The following is a 14,455-nucleotide window of genomic DNA, read 5'->3' as shown; positions in this document are numbered from 1 at the left end:
TACAAAGCATTTTTTTAGTCACACTGGTGGTCAAATTTAGCATGGGCTACTCACAAAGAGGGTGGATATACCTCGGTTGATTTAATCACAACTTGTGGTTAATATGGAGGTCGTCACTGGGTAGGTACAGAAGATTACACTTCCTCCACCAGCAGGAAATTTCAAAGGTGTGCTTGTAAAGAAGAAAGGATCAGATTTAGTAAATCCCATTTGCTTATGATTTACAGTAAAATTGTTTTTTAAAGGCCACATAATCCATCAAGACTATATTTAGTGATTTAAATGGTAGCCTATTTAATAAATGAGGACTCAGTCTTCTGCACGTTGGCTGATCATGGAAGTGTTTTTGTGTCCCTGTCACAAACTTGTCCTAATATTAGGGGTAGACAAAGTATGTTTCACATCAAATGAACATTTCATCTTTCTCTGTATTCCTATATGTAACATCCAGATAATACACGCAAATATCTGAAATAATTTCTGGAACAGATATGTAAGTATTTTCTTTTGGAAAGAAGTGTCCCATTTTGTTAGGCATTAATGTAAATAATGTATGGGAAACACTTGGGAGCTGCTGATCAAAATACCTTTATGTTGATAACTTGATTTAGTAGATGAGACAAAAAGCTGTTGGCTTAAATGTGTTCAAGGTGAACTCATTTAAGGGAAGGCTCCAAAGAAAGAAGCGGTTTCATTTCTTGTAGAACTCCCACACCATCAAGTTCAACATATCCCTGGTAGAAATGTTTGTATTCCTAACAGTCTTGGCGAAGTGGTGAAAAATGGCATGATCTTGATTACACACTGTTCTTTCCCAACTAACTTTTCCAACAACTAACTCTTTGAGCTCAAGAAAGAGGACTGCAAACACCTTATCTGCTTATTTACTTTAGAAGCTACGCTTTCTGAAGTCACTCTATAATTAAATGAACTGCATTTCCCTACGTTAATAATTTCAAAATCTGTATTTTCAGCCTTGCTACTCACAAAAAAAAAGGAAAAACACAGAAATAATTCTGCCAGCTACACAACTCCATGAAGGCTGCAAGTTTATCCTATTAAGGACAGTATTTAATTGGAAGGAATGCATGGAACTGTTTTTATTAAACACTGTGAAGGTCATATAATTAAATATTTTATTAGAAATAAATGTTCTTATTTTGTTATTGCCCTTTTCCATTCATGCTGTACTGATTTGTACTGATAGATCTTTTGCTAGTTAGCTGTTTAAGGAGAAGGGGGTTTCTGTACGTGTGGGATTCATTCCTTGTATTGAGGCGAGATTTCATCTGTTTTTCTGTGGATGCACATTGGATTTAAGGGCTTTTCAGTTCCCTTTGGTTCTTATGCTCATCTTTCTTGAAAGTAGCAGGCAGAAGTGATGACGTGCCATCATTCCCTCACCACCGGGCCTAATGTTGTAAGTCATATAAATCAAGGAACAAATCTTTTGGCTCTGCTTTCATTCCTTGTTTATATAACAGTCATAATCAATGAGTAGTCTGATCTAGAGAGAAATAATAGCAGCTCCCCAGTGTACCAGACCCATGCAAGACTGTGTGTTGATGTCTTCTGGAGGAATATCTGTGGTCCTTTGCACTGTCTTGCAGAATAGGTGCTGCCTTACAACCACAGACTAGTTCCTGCTCTGATTTCTGATACTTTTAATGCACTACACTTCTCAGTTTTCTACTCTTATCTCTCCATGCTTGAACTCAGGAAAAAGACCATTAAACACAAGTATTTCAGGCTTAGTATAAAATTCTCATTTGAAATAAGTAGCTATAGGTTAGGAATTCCCTGCACACTGCTTAGCTGCAATTTCAGGGCATGATTAATTTCTCGGTGCAGATCATCAGGCAGACACCCACAGGGGTTCCTTACTTGTGCTTAAAGCAGAAGATTGAAACAGAGGAGTGCTCATTTATAGATGAGATTGTAATTTTACTATTGAGATACACCTGCAAATTTTTCTCCCTATCAAGAGCTACCATTTAGATTTATTTGCATTTTTCTGACATGTTCCTTTCAGATGCTGAAGTCTGAGTATCATGATCTCTAGGAAAATCCCATATGCAACCAGAAAACCAATTTGCAACAGAGAGAAATGCATTGAAATGCAACGCTTTTTCACAAAACTTCATTGCCAGAGCTTTGCCTTACCCTCCCTCGTATTGCTGCTAACCTCTTAGCAGCAGCCACACGAGCTGAGGCGCACAAAACATTTGCAGCTGGTAATATCTGATAACCTTGGCTGTAACATACATCATCGTTACCGCTCCGTAAGGCAGGAGGGACCCGCGAGCGCAGCGCTCCCGGGCCTGCGGGCAGCGAGAGGGGGCGGCCACTCAGTTCCTCGGCCTGACGCTCTGCCCTTTGGGATTTTCCCTCCCGCCATTGCCGGGGTGCGACCCTCCCTCCCAGCCCCCTGCGGGCCCGCGGTCCAGCCCGGCCCGGCCCGACCCGACCCGCCGAGGGCGCGCCGCCCCGCGCCGCCGCCAGGTGGCGCCCCGCGCCCGCTCTTGGCGCGGAGCCGCGGGCGGGGCCGGGCGCAGGCCGGGGAGCGGGTCCCGGGCCGGGGAGCGGGAGCGGGTCTGGGAGCAGTTCCCGGGCCGACAGCGGGCCGGGGAGCGGGTCCCGGGCCGGGGAAGAAACGGTTTACTGAAGGAGGAGCCACCGCCGAGCTCTGGGCGCCGGGGTGCGGGAGTGCGGGCACGGGAACGCGGCTTTTCGGGGGTGCGGTGCGCAACCTTACTGCCTGAAGTGCCCCAAACAACGTGTCCTTTTTAATGATTTTTTTATTATTATTATCACCATTATTAAAGTCTATGAATTCCAAATAGCTTCCAGTGAGCGATGCTGCGCGGTTCGGCCGCAGCAGTGGCCCGTAAGGGCTACCGTGTGGGTGGCATGTTTGTACAAGGGCGACTCAGCCCGGCGGGTTTAAGTAGAAATAAGGGGGGACAAGGCTTTTCCCTGCCGCCAGTGACACCCTGCGGCGGGGGGCCCCGGAGAGGTCATCCAGTGGGAGCCCCGCGCCCCGTCGCGGCTGCCCGCCGTGTGCCGGGGTGCTGGTCCAGGGCGCGGGGTGCCTGGCGGGGACAGGGGCTGGGGTGCGGGGGCGCCGGGGCCACGCTCCGCTCCGCTCCCGGCGTCTGAATCCCTGCCGGGTGAGACTGTGTGCATCTGTGTGTTTGTGTGCGTGTGTGAGTGTCTGTGTGCGTGTGTGAGTGTTTGTGTGCTTGAAGAGGGGAGGAGGGAGGAAGCGGGGTGGTGGTAGCGGCTGGGGGGGGGGATTATTGGCAATGGGCGGGAGAGAAAGGCGACTCCTGTTTCCTTTTCTTTCTGCCAGCGCAATCTCGGCTCATTTTCTCTAAGCAATACAAGTTCACGGACGAGCTACCTAGCCAGCCCTCCTCGCCCATCATGGACCTCCCAGGTAAAAAGGCCGCTCCCCTCCCCGCCGGCTGTTCCTTTTACAAAATACGATATTAAATGATAGCAATAACAAGATGCCGGTTAGGGCAGCGAAAGAGATGCCTCGGAGGAAGTGTAGGGGGGATTTCCCAGCAGCGAGATCTCAGTGTGTGCTGGTGAGCGGGGAAAACTGAGATGCAACTTCCCAGGGAGACGCCGGGTGAGGTTTTGCCTCCTGCGATGTGTGTGCATGCCGGGGTGGGAGCCGGGGTATGCCTGAGCCGGCCGCTTCCTTCCCGAGAGTTTAGGGAGCCGCCGGGATCGGCGGCAGCGGGGGTAGGCTGACCTGGGGGACAAGGCATTGGGAAGTATAAGCCGGTGCCCGAGCGCAGCAGCCCCTGGGCGGGGAGGAGGGCGGCGGCGGCTCCCAGAGCCCGGCCGGGGCAGCGCCGCAGCGGGGGCGCGGGCTCCGGGGCGCCCCGGCCCGCCGCGAACCCTAGGGATAGCGGGGCAGCTCCAGCGAGCGGGAGAAGGGGCATTAACAACAACAACAATAATAAAATCTCCTTCCGGAGTGGCTGGGGCGCTAGGGGACCGACATAAACCCGGCTCGCAGATGTAGTAAAAAGTGGGACTGTGGGAGCTAGACGGGTTTTGGAGTCCCCGTCGGCTGTGGGGGTGGAAAGGGACTGTCCGAGGCGCCCACAGGGTGCTCCACCGTGGGTTCAGGGACGAAATCTGCCGCGCTGCCCACCCACCCCCCCCGGCTCAAAGTACGGCTGGGGCTGCGGGACCCCCCGCTGCTGGGGGGCCAGAGAAAGAGAAGACGCGAGGAGACGCCGGGCAGCGAGGTCTCTCCCAGACCTGCTGTGCCGGCTGGGGCGCCCGGGGCGGGGAGGGGGTGCTGCTGGGCGGCGTGGTGCCCGGCTCCTGCCTGCCCGCTTCTCTGCTTCACCGCCGCCTTTGCCCTTGCCAGGCTGCTGCGCGCCGCCCGCCCTCTGAGGAGGCTCCTTCGCCCCGCGCGGAAGAGGAGGAGGAGAAGGAGGAGGAGGAGGAGGCGGCGGCGGAGGAGAAGGGGAGGAAGGCGCGGCCCCAGCCGCCGCTGCCCAGCCGCCGTCCCGCAGAGCGCTGGCCGCAGGGCGCCGCGGCGGCAGCAGGCGCGCAGCCCCCTCCGCCTCCCCGCGGCCGCCCGCCCGCGGCGGCGGCGGCGCGGGGCGCCCGCATGGCGGCGGCGAGCCGGAGCGGCGGCGGTCCGGCGCTGGGCATGGGGCGGCGGCGGCGGGGGGCGCTGCCGGAGCCGGCGGGCGGCTGCTGCTGCTGCCTGGCGGCGGCGCTGCCGCTGCTGCTGCTGCTGCTGCCCGCCGGGTGCCCGGTGCGGGCGCAGAACGACACGGAGCCCATCGTCCTGGAGGGGAAGTGCCTGGTGGTGTGCGACTCCAGCCCCTCGGCCGACGGCGCCATCACCTCCTCCCTGGGGATCTCGGTGCGCTCGGGCAGCGCCAAGGTGGCCTTCTCGGCCACCCGCAGCACCAACCACGAGCCCTCCGAGATGAGCAACCGCACCATGACCATCTACTTCGACCAGGTCAGCCGCCGCCTGAGTTGCCTTCGCTGCCCCCACTCCCGCGCCGGCCGGCCCCTCGCCTCCCTGCGCGGGCGTCCCCGCCCCTAGCCCCCTGTGACTACACGCTTGTTTTCGTCCTTGCTCCCCTTCCATCTTTTAATCCCGACCCACCCGCTCAATAGCAATTTTACAGCCCAACTCCCCAGAAAGAGTTTGGGAATTTCTTTTAGGTGGCTGCGGGGCTTTCCTGGGGTGGTGGTGGGGTAGGAAGGGGCGACGCTGACTTCTTGTCCGGTCCCATCGCTAGTACGGAGAGTGCTTTAACCTGCGAGTTCGTGCCTCGGACGCTTGCGGGGGCGCCTTGCAGCCGAGGATTGCCCCGGGCAGTCAGGGACGACCCGGGGGGAAGGGTGCGCATCCCCCTTTCGGTGCTCCGTCGGAAATGCTGATTTTCAGGGCAAGGGGAGGACAGAGATTTACCGACGCATTTGGCAATGTTACAGAATCTCTCAGGGGGAGGGAGGACTGAGGAAGAAGAGGGTGTTTCCTGCATTATCAAACGAGGAGAACGATGTCCCCAGTGGGTTATAACGGAGCGGTGTTACCCTGCACGGCATACGCCGGGCAGAGCAGCGGACAGCCTGGCCTGGTCGTCCTGCCCCTTCGCCGCAACACTGCTTGCCTCCCGGAGCCCATGCCCTATCCTTCCGCTTAGTTTTTGCGATGAAATTTGCTTTTTTTCTACCGCCTCTGACTTCTGAAGTGATATTGCAGAGTCAGCCAAAATTAGCACACGCAAACTGTTTTCTCTGTGGGTTTTTTTTTTTTCATCTGTCTGTCCGCCTGTCATTCATCTGTCTACCCGTCCCTCCTAATGAGTTTGCACAGCTATTCCTCGCGTACAAGATCTCATAAAGTCAAATAAGTAGAGGGGAAAAAAAAAAAAGAGGGCTTGCTTCATGTGTAGCGTATTTTAGACGCTTTACCCCACAATGCTCAGTTCTCAGGAGTTTGAAGGCGTTCCTCCCTCGGTGTTCCCACAATAACGGATTCATTTGTTTTCCTTTCTTGGAAACAATAGGGTTTGGCTATTTGGGAGGAGAGGCTCGGGATTTTGGGGGTTTTGTTTTTGTTTGCTCCTGCTTTTTATTTTTCTTCATTGAAACAGAGGTTGTAGCCCGCAAAGCTGAGCGTGGCCGGGGCGGCCCGGGGGCGGGCACGGCGGAGCAGCCGGCTCGGGCTCGCCGCACGGGATCGCCACGGGATCCCCGGTCTTTCTCCCCTTGTTACCCATGCCTTTTGAGCCAAATCAGGCTGCCCGTCGCTGGATCCTGGAAAGGGAGCGAGCGGATCAGTCGGGGCCGGATCCCCGTCAAATCGGCGGGCTCCGCACCGCCAGCATCTGCAGGGGCAGGATGCGGCCGCGGCTTCCGACTGAGGCTTTGCACATCTGCCGGAGGGCTCAACTCTTTCTCTTTTTTCTTTATTTCAAAAGACATTGTAATGTATGACAAATTAAGATTGTTGTCGGGGAGGAGGGGTAGGCCCACCCCAGCCGCCTGAGGAGGGTGCGGGCCAGGCAGCACAGCCCTCCAGAGGGACGGAGAGGCCTGAGCTGGCAGATGTTACTGTTGCTGAGCAGCCTCTCTCCCCCTTCGCCCCTCTCTGCAGTACGAGATTAGTCCTATACCCTAGTAAACTCGAGGACAACTGATTAAACCCTGATTTCAGTAGTGCTAGCTAAAAACCATACATTTGCATTATGAGTTCATGAGTTTCGGGGTTTTTTTCCTCGCTTCTTTCACGTCCCTCCTTTCCTTCCCTCCACCTCCCCTCCCTGCTTCTGCCACCTTTGCTTTATTGACAGTGCAGTGTGGACATTTGCACTTCATCTAGCAGGCTTTGGAGATCATTTTTGCATAACTAAATCATTTTATGAACTGTGATGCTTTTTAAATGCCTCTGTAACTTGGCTCCTTTCCCCTGCAGTGCACTTCTAATTGTGCAGCAAATGCCATTTTGACTAGGCTTTATATCGGTCACGGATCTCATGTCAGATTTTCACTGGCGCTTTTCTAAGGTGCGGCCTGATTTCTCTCTTTCTCTCTCTCTCTCTCCCCTTTTTTTGTTTTTCTTTTTCTTTTGTTTTGTTTTGTTTGTTTGCTTACTTTCCAGGTATTAGTTAATATTGGCAACCATTTTGATCTTGCTTCCAGTATATTTGTAGCACCAAGAAAAGGGATATATAGTTTCAGTTTCCACGTGGTCAAGGTCTATAACAGACAAACCATCCAGGTGGGTTGTGATCTAAAGAAGATCCTGTCTTTCTTTGTTTTTTCAAACGCTCGTTTCTAGACGCTAAGGTGCATTTACAAAACCAGCAAGTGAAGAACAAGACTGTAGGTTATTTTAGTTAAAGGGGTCTGTATGCATGACAGATATCACACATTGCCTTAGCTTAATTCAACCTTGTTTCTAACCTGCACAAAAGTTTAGTGACGTGCACAGGGCAAAAAAGTCATTGAGAGTATTGAGAAAACTCAGATTCTCTCTCTTTGCACTTTTTAGGTAAGTTTAATGCAAAACGGCTACCCAGTGATTTCAGCTTTTGCAGGGGATCAGGACGTCACCAGAGAAGCAGCCAGCAATGGGGTCTTGCTCCACATGGAAAGAGAAGACAAAGTGCATCTCAAACTGGAAAGGGGTAACCTCATGGGAGGGTGGAAATATTCAACCTTTTCCGGCTTCTTAGTCTTTCCACTATAAAAGAAGGCCAAATAGGAGACAGATCCATGAGCTGGAGCAAGGATTCAATCACTAACGACACCCTGAACTTGGCAGCACATGACAATATTTCCAGTCACCCCGCAGACTGTCACAGTAGAAGAATGATAACCTTCTAAACTCCAACATTTGCTTTGAATATTGACAATTCCTTGGGAACCTGCGCCTCTAATTAGTTTTAGACGACAGTGATCTTTAGGAGAAATGAAATTATCGACCTGAGCAATTTGTACCTGTGATTGTAAAGTCAATTTCGGATTTTATTGTTGGGATCATTGACTTTCTTATTCTTTTTTATTTTTTCCTCTCTTTCATTTTTTCCTCTTTTTCTTTCTCTTATTGTTGTCCCAATGAGACAAATAACTCGGACCACACAATCGCTTTATCAAAGGCTCGCTCCAGAGCCCGAAGAATGAAGTGTTCAGCCCAATAAGGTGTTCTTTCCATGCTTTATTTCTTTGTGTTGTATAGCCTTAAGGAAAAAAGAAAAAAAAAAGAAAAAAAAGAAAAAAAAAAGAAAAAAAAAAAAGAATGGCTTCAGTCTCAGTCCTGTATTTTTCTGGGGGAGGGGGATTCTAGACATTACTGTGTCAAGAAGTGCTTTATCCAGTGAAGCAAAATTTGCACGATTGGAACCTTATTTGTTTTGTGTTGTTCGTGTTTTTCATCGACTTTTTCTTTTTCCTGATTTTTGTTTGTGTGTGCTAAAAATGTAAGCTAGATTGATCAATAAGACAAAACAAAGCACATATATACCCTGTAGCTCTAAGTGAAGCTAACCAGTGAACAATTCTGTCTGCACTTTCCAGCTGATCTTTATAGACCTATTTAGAGAGAGAGAAAGAGAGAGAAAGAGCGAGAGAGCTACATGATCCTTCAATTACAATCTGGAAACGGTAAAGGAACTGACATTTCTGAATTGTCCTGACATTTCTAGCAGCAACAATGGAGGCTTTGAATATCTTCTCTGACCATATCCTAAAATATATCCTTTCTTTGCATTACCGAGCGTATTTTGGGTGCTTTTATCTGATATTTATTTGATGTATTTGTCCACTAATGCTTGAGTACACATTGCGGGAGCACGGAGAGATGGCAGAACAAACTCTTCCTCTTCCAAATTAAATAAAACCATCTCCACTTGACCTGTCCATGGCAAGTATCGGAGGAGTTGCCACTAGCATCTTGGACAGCCTTTGGGAGAGGGGCCTCAGAGGATGAGCAAATGCACCAGAAGTTGCATGGGTGCCGTGCATTTACTAGCCGTGTGTGCTCTTCCCAATACAAATGGCCTCAGAGTTCTGGGGGTGGACTGACATCGATATCAGAGGTTAGGAAAATTTATTACCCCAATCGACAAGAGGTAAAATATCAGGCCAATGCCATTTGCATCCTTTTGCCTCATTCTCAATAAACAGATATTGTTTCTTCACTTTTTTTTACGAAGGTTGACGTATCAGACAGTGTGCTGAGGAAAATCTTGCTTGAGGAGATCCAGGAGGAATGTTTATATGATTTTTATCTTCATTTATTTAATTTTAAATATTTCATCTTCTATTAATCCCACAAGTGTGGATATGTATAAGAATTTATTTTTGTCGAATTTACTCCTCTGCCACAAACAAATATAATGCAAAGGTATTTGCAGCAAATCGATGGTAGCTATGTTGTATTTCAAAATTAAGGTGGACATGTAATTTTCATTGTAAATTTATCATTAAAGGGACAAAGTCAATTAAAGTCATATATTCTTAAAAAAAAACCTTATCTCTGTTGCTTATGATACCTCAGATGACTAAAACATAAGCCAATGTTATATTTAATATTTTTGTGTATTTTCACCATTGATACTGTTTGTTTGCTTTGGCGCTTCACTTTGCCAGTTACTGAATGAAGGGGTTTCAGTTTTTTTTTTTAATGGGTTGCATTTTCTAGTTCCCCCTTGTACATCGGCATGACTGCAATGTTTTTAGTTGCAAAATATCACAGGGCTACGTTTAAATACATGAAATAAAACCTGAGTCAGCAGCAACCTTTTTCTATTAAAAAACAAAAATAGTTTGAAAACAGTTGTCTTAATGGTAGATATTGTAAAACTACTTTTAAATCTAAGTTTTTGTGTTTAAAACTTGATCATGTCTCTGATGAAAATAGACACGAAGATGGACTCAAGGTCCCAAGTTTTCAGTTTCTATTACGTTTCCTCAGTCTTATTTTGAAATTCTGCCTACTGTAATCACTTTCAGTTGTCCCATTTATCTCAGTTCACCTGGCTTGAGTAAGACAATGACATCTTAGTTCTGGCTCTCTCCTAAGCCAAATGAGGCCAATGACAAGGTTTTCCGTGGACATATTCTAGGAAGTTGCTTAAGCCACTGAAGCCACTGAATATCCCACTTCACGTATTCAAGTTCAGTAATTTTGACCATGCTTATTTTATAAAGCTATATATGTGTATATGATAACCAATCTTCTTCTGAATTTAAAGAAGGTCTCTAATATATTGCCTCTCTCCTTCTACTCATGTGTCCTTCATGATAAGCTATAGAGTTAGGACTATTATATAAACAGTTAAATTAAATGGAAAATGGGCAGTAAATTCTTATTGTACACTAATTACAATCATGGTGCATTTTTTTAATATTGTTTGCAATATTTATTCCCTTTCTCCTTTTACTTAATTTGATATCTGAGTTTGAAAAGCTACAATCTACTTGTCATTGGAAACAGTAGACATTTTGATATGCATATAAGGTGTGGATATCATGATATATTTTATGTTAGAGGGGGAAAATGTACAACAGCAGCACTGTAGAATGCCACAAGAAATATTGTGAGGCCACTTAAAGAATCCTCCAAGCACATTAAGAGTAGGCTTATCTAAAGTAATTTATATAAATAAATTGATTGGGTAACATTCAGAGTTGGCGTAAATTTAATGTTAGGGGCAACATGAGAGTTAATAAGTATAAACCACATCTGGTAGTGAAGCAGGCCAATGGCACAATAACGGCTCTGGTTCCTGTGGGAGTAATAACACAATATTCCTTCCAACAACTTTCAAACTTTCTCTGTGTTTGAGCTGCTGTGTAACACGATCGCAAGATATTCCTATGAAAACACTGTCTGACTATTTCCCTTCTGGGGAACAATCTTCACCTGTTTTTGGGAAGCACTGTTTTAGTGTTTCTTCAGTATATTGTCGGCAGGGTAGAAACCGGGACCTGTATTAGGAAATAAATACTCATCATATACTTTGTTGCCTTCCTCTAGGATTTTGAGTTTTATATCCATAGTTTGAACATGTCCTTGCAAAAACCTATGTGCTTTTACCTCCCCCTGAAGCAGTGAGTGTGATGGATGCGCAGTGCCTCTCATTACTGGTCAGCATCTTGCAAGCTGGATCTGTTTGTTTAGGGTGGGAGGAGGAGAGAGACAGACACGAAACTAGGAGTTGTTTAGAAGTTACATTGTGTTTGTTGGCTGTGACTTTTTTAACTTTTACAAAGAACATTTTGTTTTTATTGACCAAATTTGTATCTTGGACAATCTGTCAAAGTAGACGATAGGCTAAAAGGGCTTGTTTACTGATAGAGTTATTCAGAAATAGCTGAAAGTGGTTTCATGTCCTTATAATGTGACATTCATTTCTGGAATAAGCAGAGTCACAGGTAGCGTTGTTTAAAAATAGCTGTTATAATTAAATCTGCTTCAATCCAGGATAACTTTCTAGTGCTAACAAGCACTCAAAAATCAGTGTCATTAATATACTTCATAATTTTCATGGGTAATGACTTGTCAGCTAAAGTCCATTAAACAGTTATACACAACTGAAGAAAAACAATTTATTCACCTGTTTTTATTTATTGTTGAAAGGCCAAGGAATGTCTTTGAGGCAATGCATAGTTTCTAGATTTGGAACGACACACTGTCTTGAACAATTGTTCCAGGATCATGTTTGATGAGATGATTCATGCCCACTTTTAATCATGGTGGTAAATAGTAATGTTTCCTTGTAAAATACCCATTTTCTTAATGGAGCAGATTCTTTTATTTGACTTGTCTTTGTCTGTCAGAAAGCTCAAAACAGAACTTTATAATTCCTGGCCACCTGTTTACTAGATCACATTAACAGGTTATAAACTCATTAACACATTAACAGGTTATAAATTATTGATACCCATGGTGACTGTAGTTAGACACAGCCTAGGTGGCTGGGCAGATGATAGGCAAACCTTTTGATCCGCTGCTTATATAATCAAGTATCAGCAAAATTCAGGTGCTCCATAGTAAAATAAATATATTGTCATTTCAATGAAGAGGCTAATCCTGCTTGTTTTACTTACTTGAGTGAAGTCCATTCCTCTACAAAGGAGCTTATGAAAAACATCAATAGTATTTGGCCTGAATTGTAGGGTTTGGATTTTGGTCATGATCTACTATTACGTTTACTTTAAAAATCAGTGACGATAATCAGTGCAAACCCTTAGTTAACACAATAATCATTCTTCAGTTTAAATGTATTTCAACACTAATCATAATTCTGATAATGTAATCAAAATCCTACAAATATAATTAGACTGCATGTTTTAAATCCATTCTCAAAACAGTAATGTTCATGGTCTTATCCAATGTAATAATGATCTTTTTTCTTGTTAGCCATTATCAATAAAATCCAAAGACCACTAATTGTATTTTATACTATTCGAATGTAATAATGAAAATACCAAGTATATCTAACATAACTCATTTCTTCCTAGGTAATATACATTGAAGTATTTTGTGAATCCCCTCTGCTATTCATCAGCAAAATAAAGGTGCCTAACTTGCTGGGTCTCTGCAGATCACGCACCACAGATAGTATAAATAATGGCCTACCAAGTCATGGAGAAACAAATAATGAATACTATTATGAATTCTGCATTAAAAAAAAAAAAGTCTCCATCAACAGAAATTCAGATCTGATTGACAAATGCTCCAAAACTCAGGAAATATTAAAGTTAAGTTTTTAAACTAATGTTACTGACTGATACTACTTCCATTATAATAATGAAGTGTTATTTTTACTATCTAATCTAAAAAACAATTTAAATTATTTTGTGAGATCATCTGTATTAAAAGACTCTTGTTCAGAGTATTGATATAATGACCAAACAGAAACATAAGTTCTTCAATTAGTAATTAGTAGTTATTATATAACATTCTCATTACACCTGATATATTTCAATTGATTGAAACTACTTCTTTGAAATGCTTTTGTTTCTTTGTGTGTGAATATACACACAAGTGCATAGATGTATATATATGTACACATGCATGTAAAACATACATTTTTAGTTAGGAATGGATGGACAGAGAGATGATTTTTTCATATATAGTTTGGCCTTCCTTTCCCCGAAGCATTACCCCAATAAATTAATTGTTACTTTACTTATTGTCATTCTAAACCTAAAACTGTTTATCTTTGCTTACATCCCAAAGTACACAGAGTAATAGCAAATGACAGTATACATTTTAGTGCTGAGGGTTGCCACAGTTTAGGTAATATTAGGGTAAAGTGAAGCATAGAGTTATTAATAAAGGACTTTCATTGCCTCAAGTTCTGTTGAAAGTTTTTGTGATGAGTGAACCTATAGTGCTGTGTGGGAATTGCTTCAAAACATTGGGCAGGGAGATATCACACACTGGAGGTTCAGTTTGTCCTTCTGTTGACACTGGATGGGAAACCTGTGATACATATCATAATTGAAAGAGAAAATATGTCCCTATACTTAGTTGTTTAACACGAATAATCATATATGCTGACTTAATTTTGGTTGTGTAACTGTTTTCTGTATAGAGATGCATTATATTGTCACAGATCAGAACTAAGAATATAGTGACTCCAGTGGATAAAGGATAAAGGATTTTCCAACTTTGTATTTGTTCACTAGGAGAAATAACCTAGCACAGAACTTGCATTGCTCCTACAGGCTTTTGTGCCAGAGCAAATATGTAAGAAATTATTTTAAAAAGAATCTTTCAAGTTCTCTTAAATTATTTATTGTTACCAACAACAGACTTTTCCCAGACCTGTTCATAATGGTATGGCTGGGAGTATTTTAGGATGGAATTTAAATGGATATAGCTAGACTCTCTAACAGCTGGCTTCTTCCCTATCCTAACTTTTCTGGAGAGCTATGTGTTCTCATTAGATTTTATAATCTCTCTAGATACAACTGTCCCTTAATCCTGACTGTCTACTAAACTGGTCTTTCCTAATTACTTAGGGAAGGGAAAGCATCCATTTTTCTTCTTCTTTGCAGTGGTTCCTATTGTTTTCCTATATTATATGGACTGTGCTAAAACTATCCAGTAGAGAAAAGGAGATTCCCACTGCACTTGCCTCTCTAAGACACTTTCATTTCTCTTCTGCCTTCTCTTACCCTTTCATTCATATTTCAAAGGCTCCTAATGTTGACTTTTTTAAGAGTATTTTAAAAAAAATTCTTTTCCATTCAGCTTCTCATTCATAACTGTGTGAAACCTTGTTCATGCAAAATGATGACAGCTTTAGTTGGCTGCTCACAAGTTATCTCATCCCTCAGTTCTGCAGCCAGAACTCTCAGATAGAAGAACCCAGTCTAGTTAAGAAAAAATTGAAATCTAAATAAATAAAAAAAAAAAAAAAAGAAAAGAAGTGAGAAATTG

At 44.7% G+C, this 14,455-nt stretch overlaps 1 protein-coding gene across 1 annotated transcript; it reads left to right on the top strand.

Annotated features, from left to right (window-relative positions):
* The first annotated feature begins 4,666 nt into the window (after positions 1 to 4,666).
* CBLN2 (cerebellin 2 precursor) lies at positions 4,667 to 8,770 on the top strand. Its single transcript, XM_075140677.1, has 3 exons — positions 4,667 to 5,002; positions 7,157 to 7,276; positions 7,550 to 8,770. The coding sequence occupies exons 1-3, from the start codon at positions 4,682 to 4,684 to the stop codon at positions 7,745 to 7,747; spliced, it is 639 nt and encodes a 212-aa protein (XP_074996778.1). The 5' UTR covers positions 4,667 to 4,681; the 3' UTR covers positions 7,748 to 8,770.
* Positions 8,771 to 14,455: the final 5,685 nt, after the last annotated feature.

The sequence above is a fragment of the Calonectris borealis genome, chromosome 2 (genome assembly GCF_964195595.1).
Source record: "Calonectris borealis chromosome 2, bCalBor7.hap1.2, whole genome shotgun sequence".
Classification (NCBI taxonomy): Eukaryota; Metazoa; Chordata; class Aves; order Procellariiformes; family Procellariidae; genus Calonectris; species Calonectris borealis.
This window is presented reverse-complemented; position numbering and strand designations above follow the sequence as displayed.

Excerpts from the sequence above, each read along its gene's own strand:
- CBLN2 (XM_075140677.1), top strand. The coding sequence starts at position 4,682 with ATGGGGCGGCGGCGGCGGGGGGCGCTGCCGGAGCCGGCGGGCGGCTGC. Across the intron at positions 5,003-7,156 it reads TGACCATCTACTTCGACCAG|GTATTAGTTAATATTGGCAA; the intron begins GTCAGCCGCCGC and ends CTTACTTTCCAG. Across the intron at positions 7,277-7,549 it reads ATAACAGACAAACCATCCAG|GTAAGTTTAATGCAAAACGG; the intron begins GTGGGTTGTGAT and ends TGCACTTTTTAG.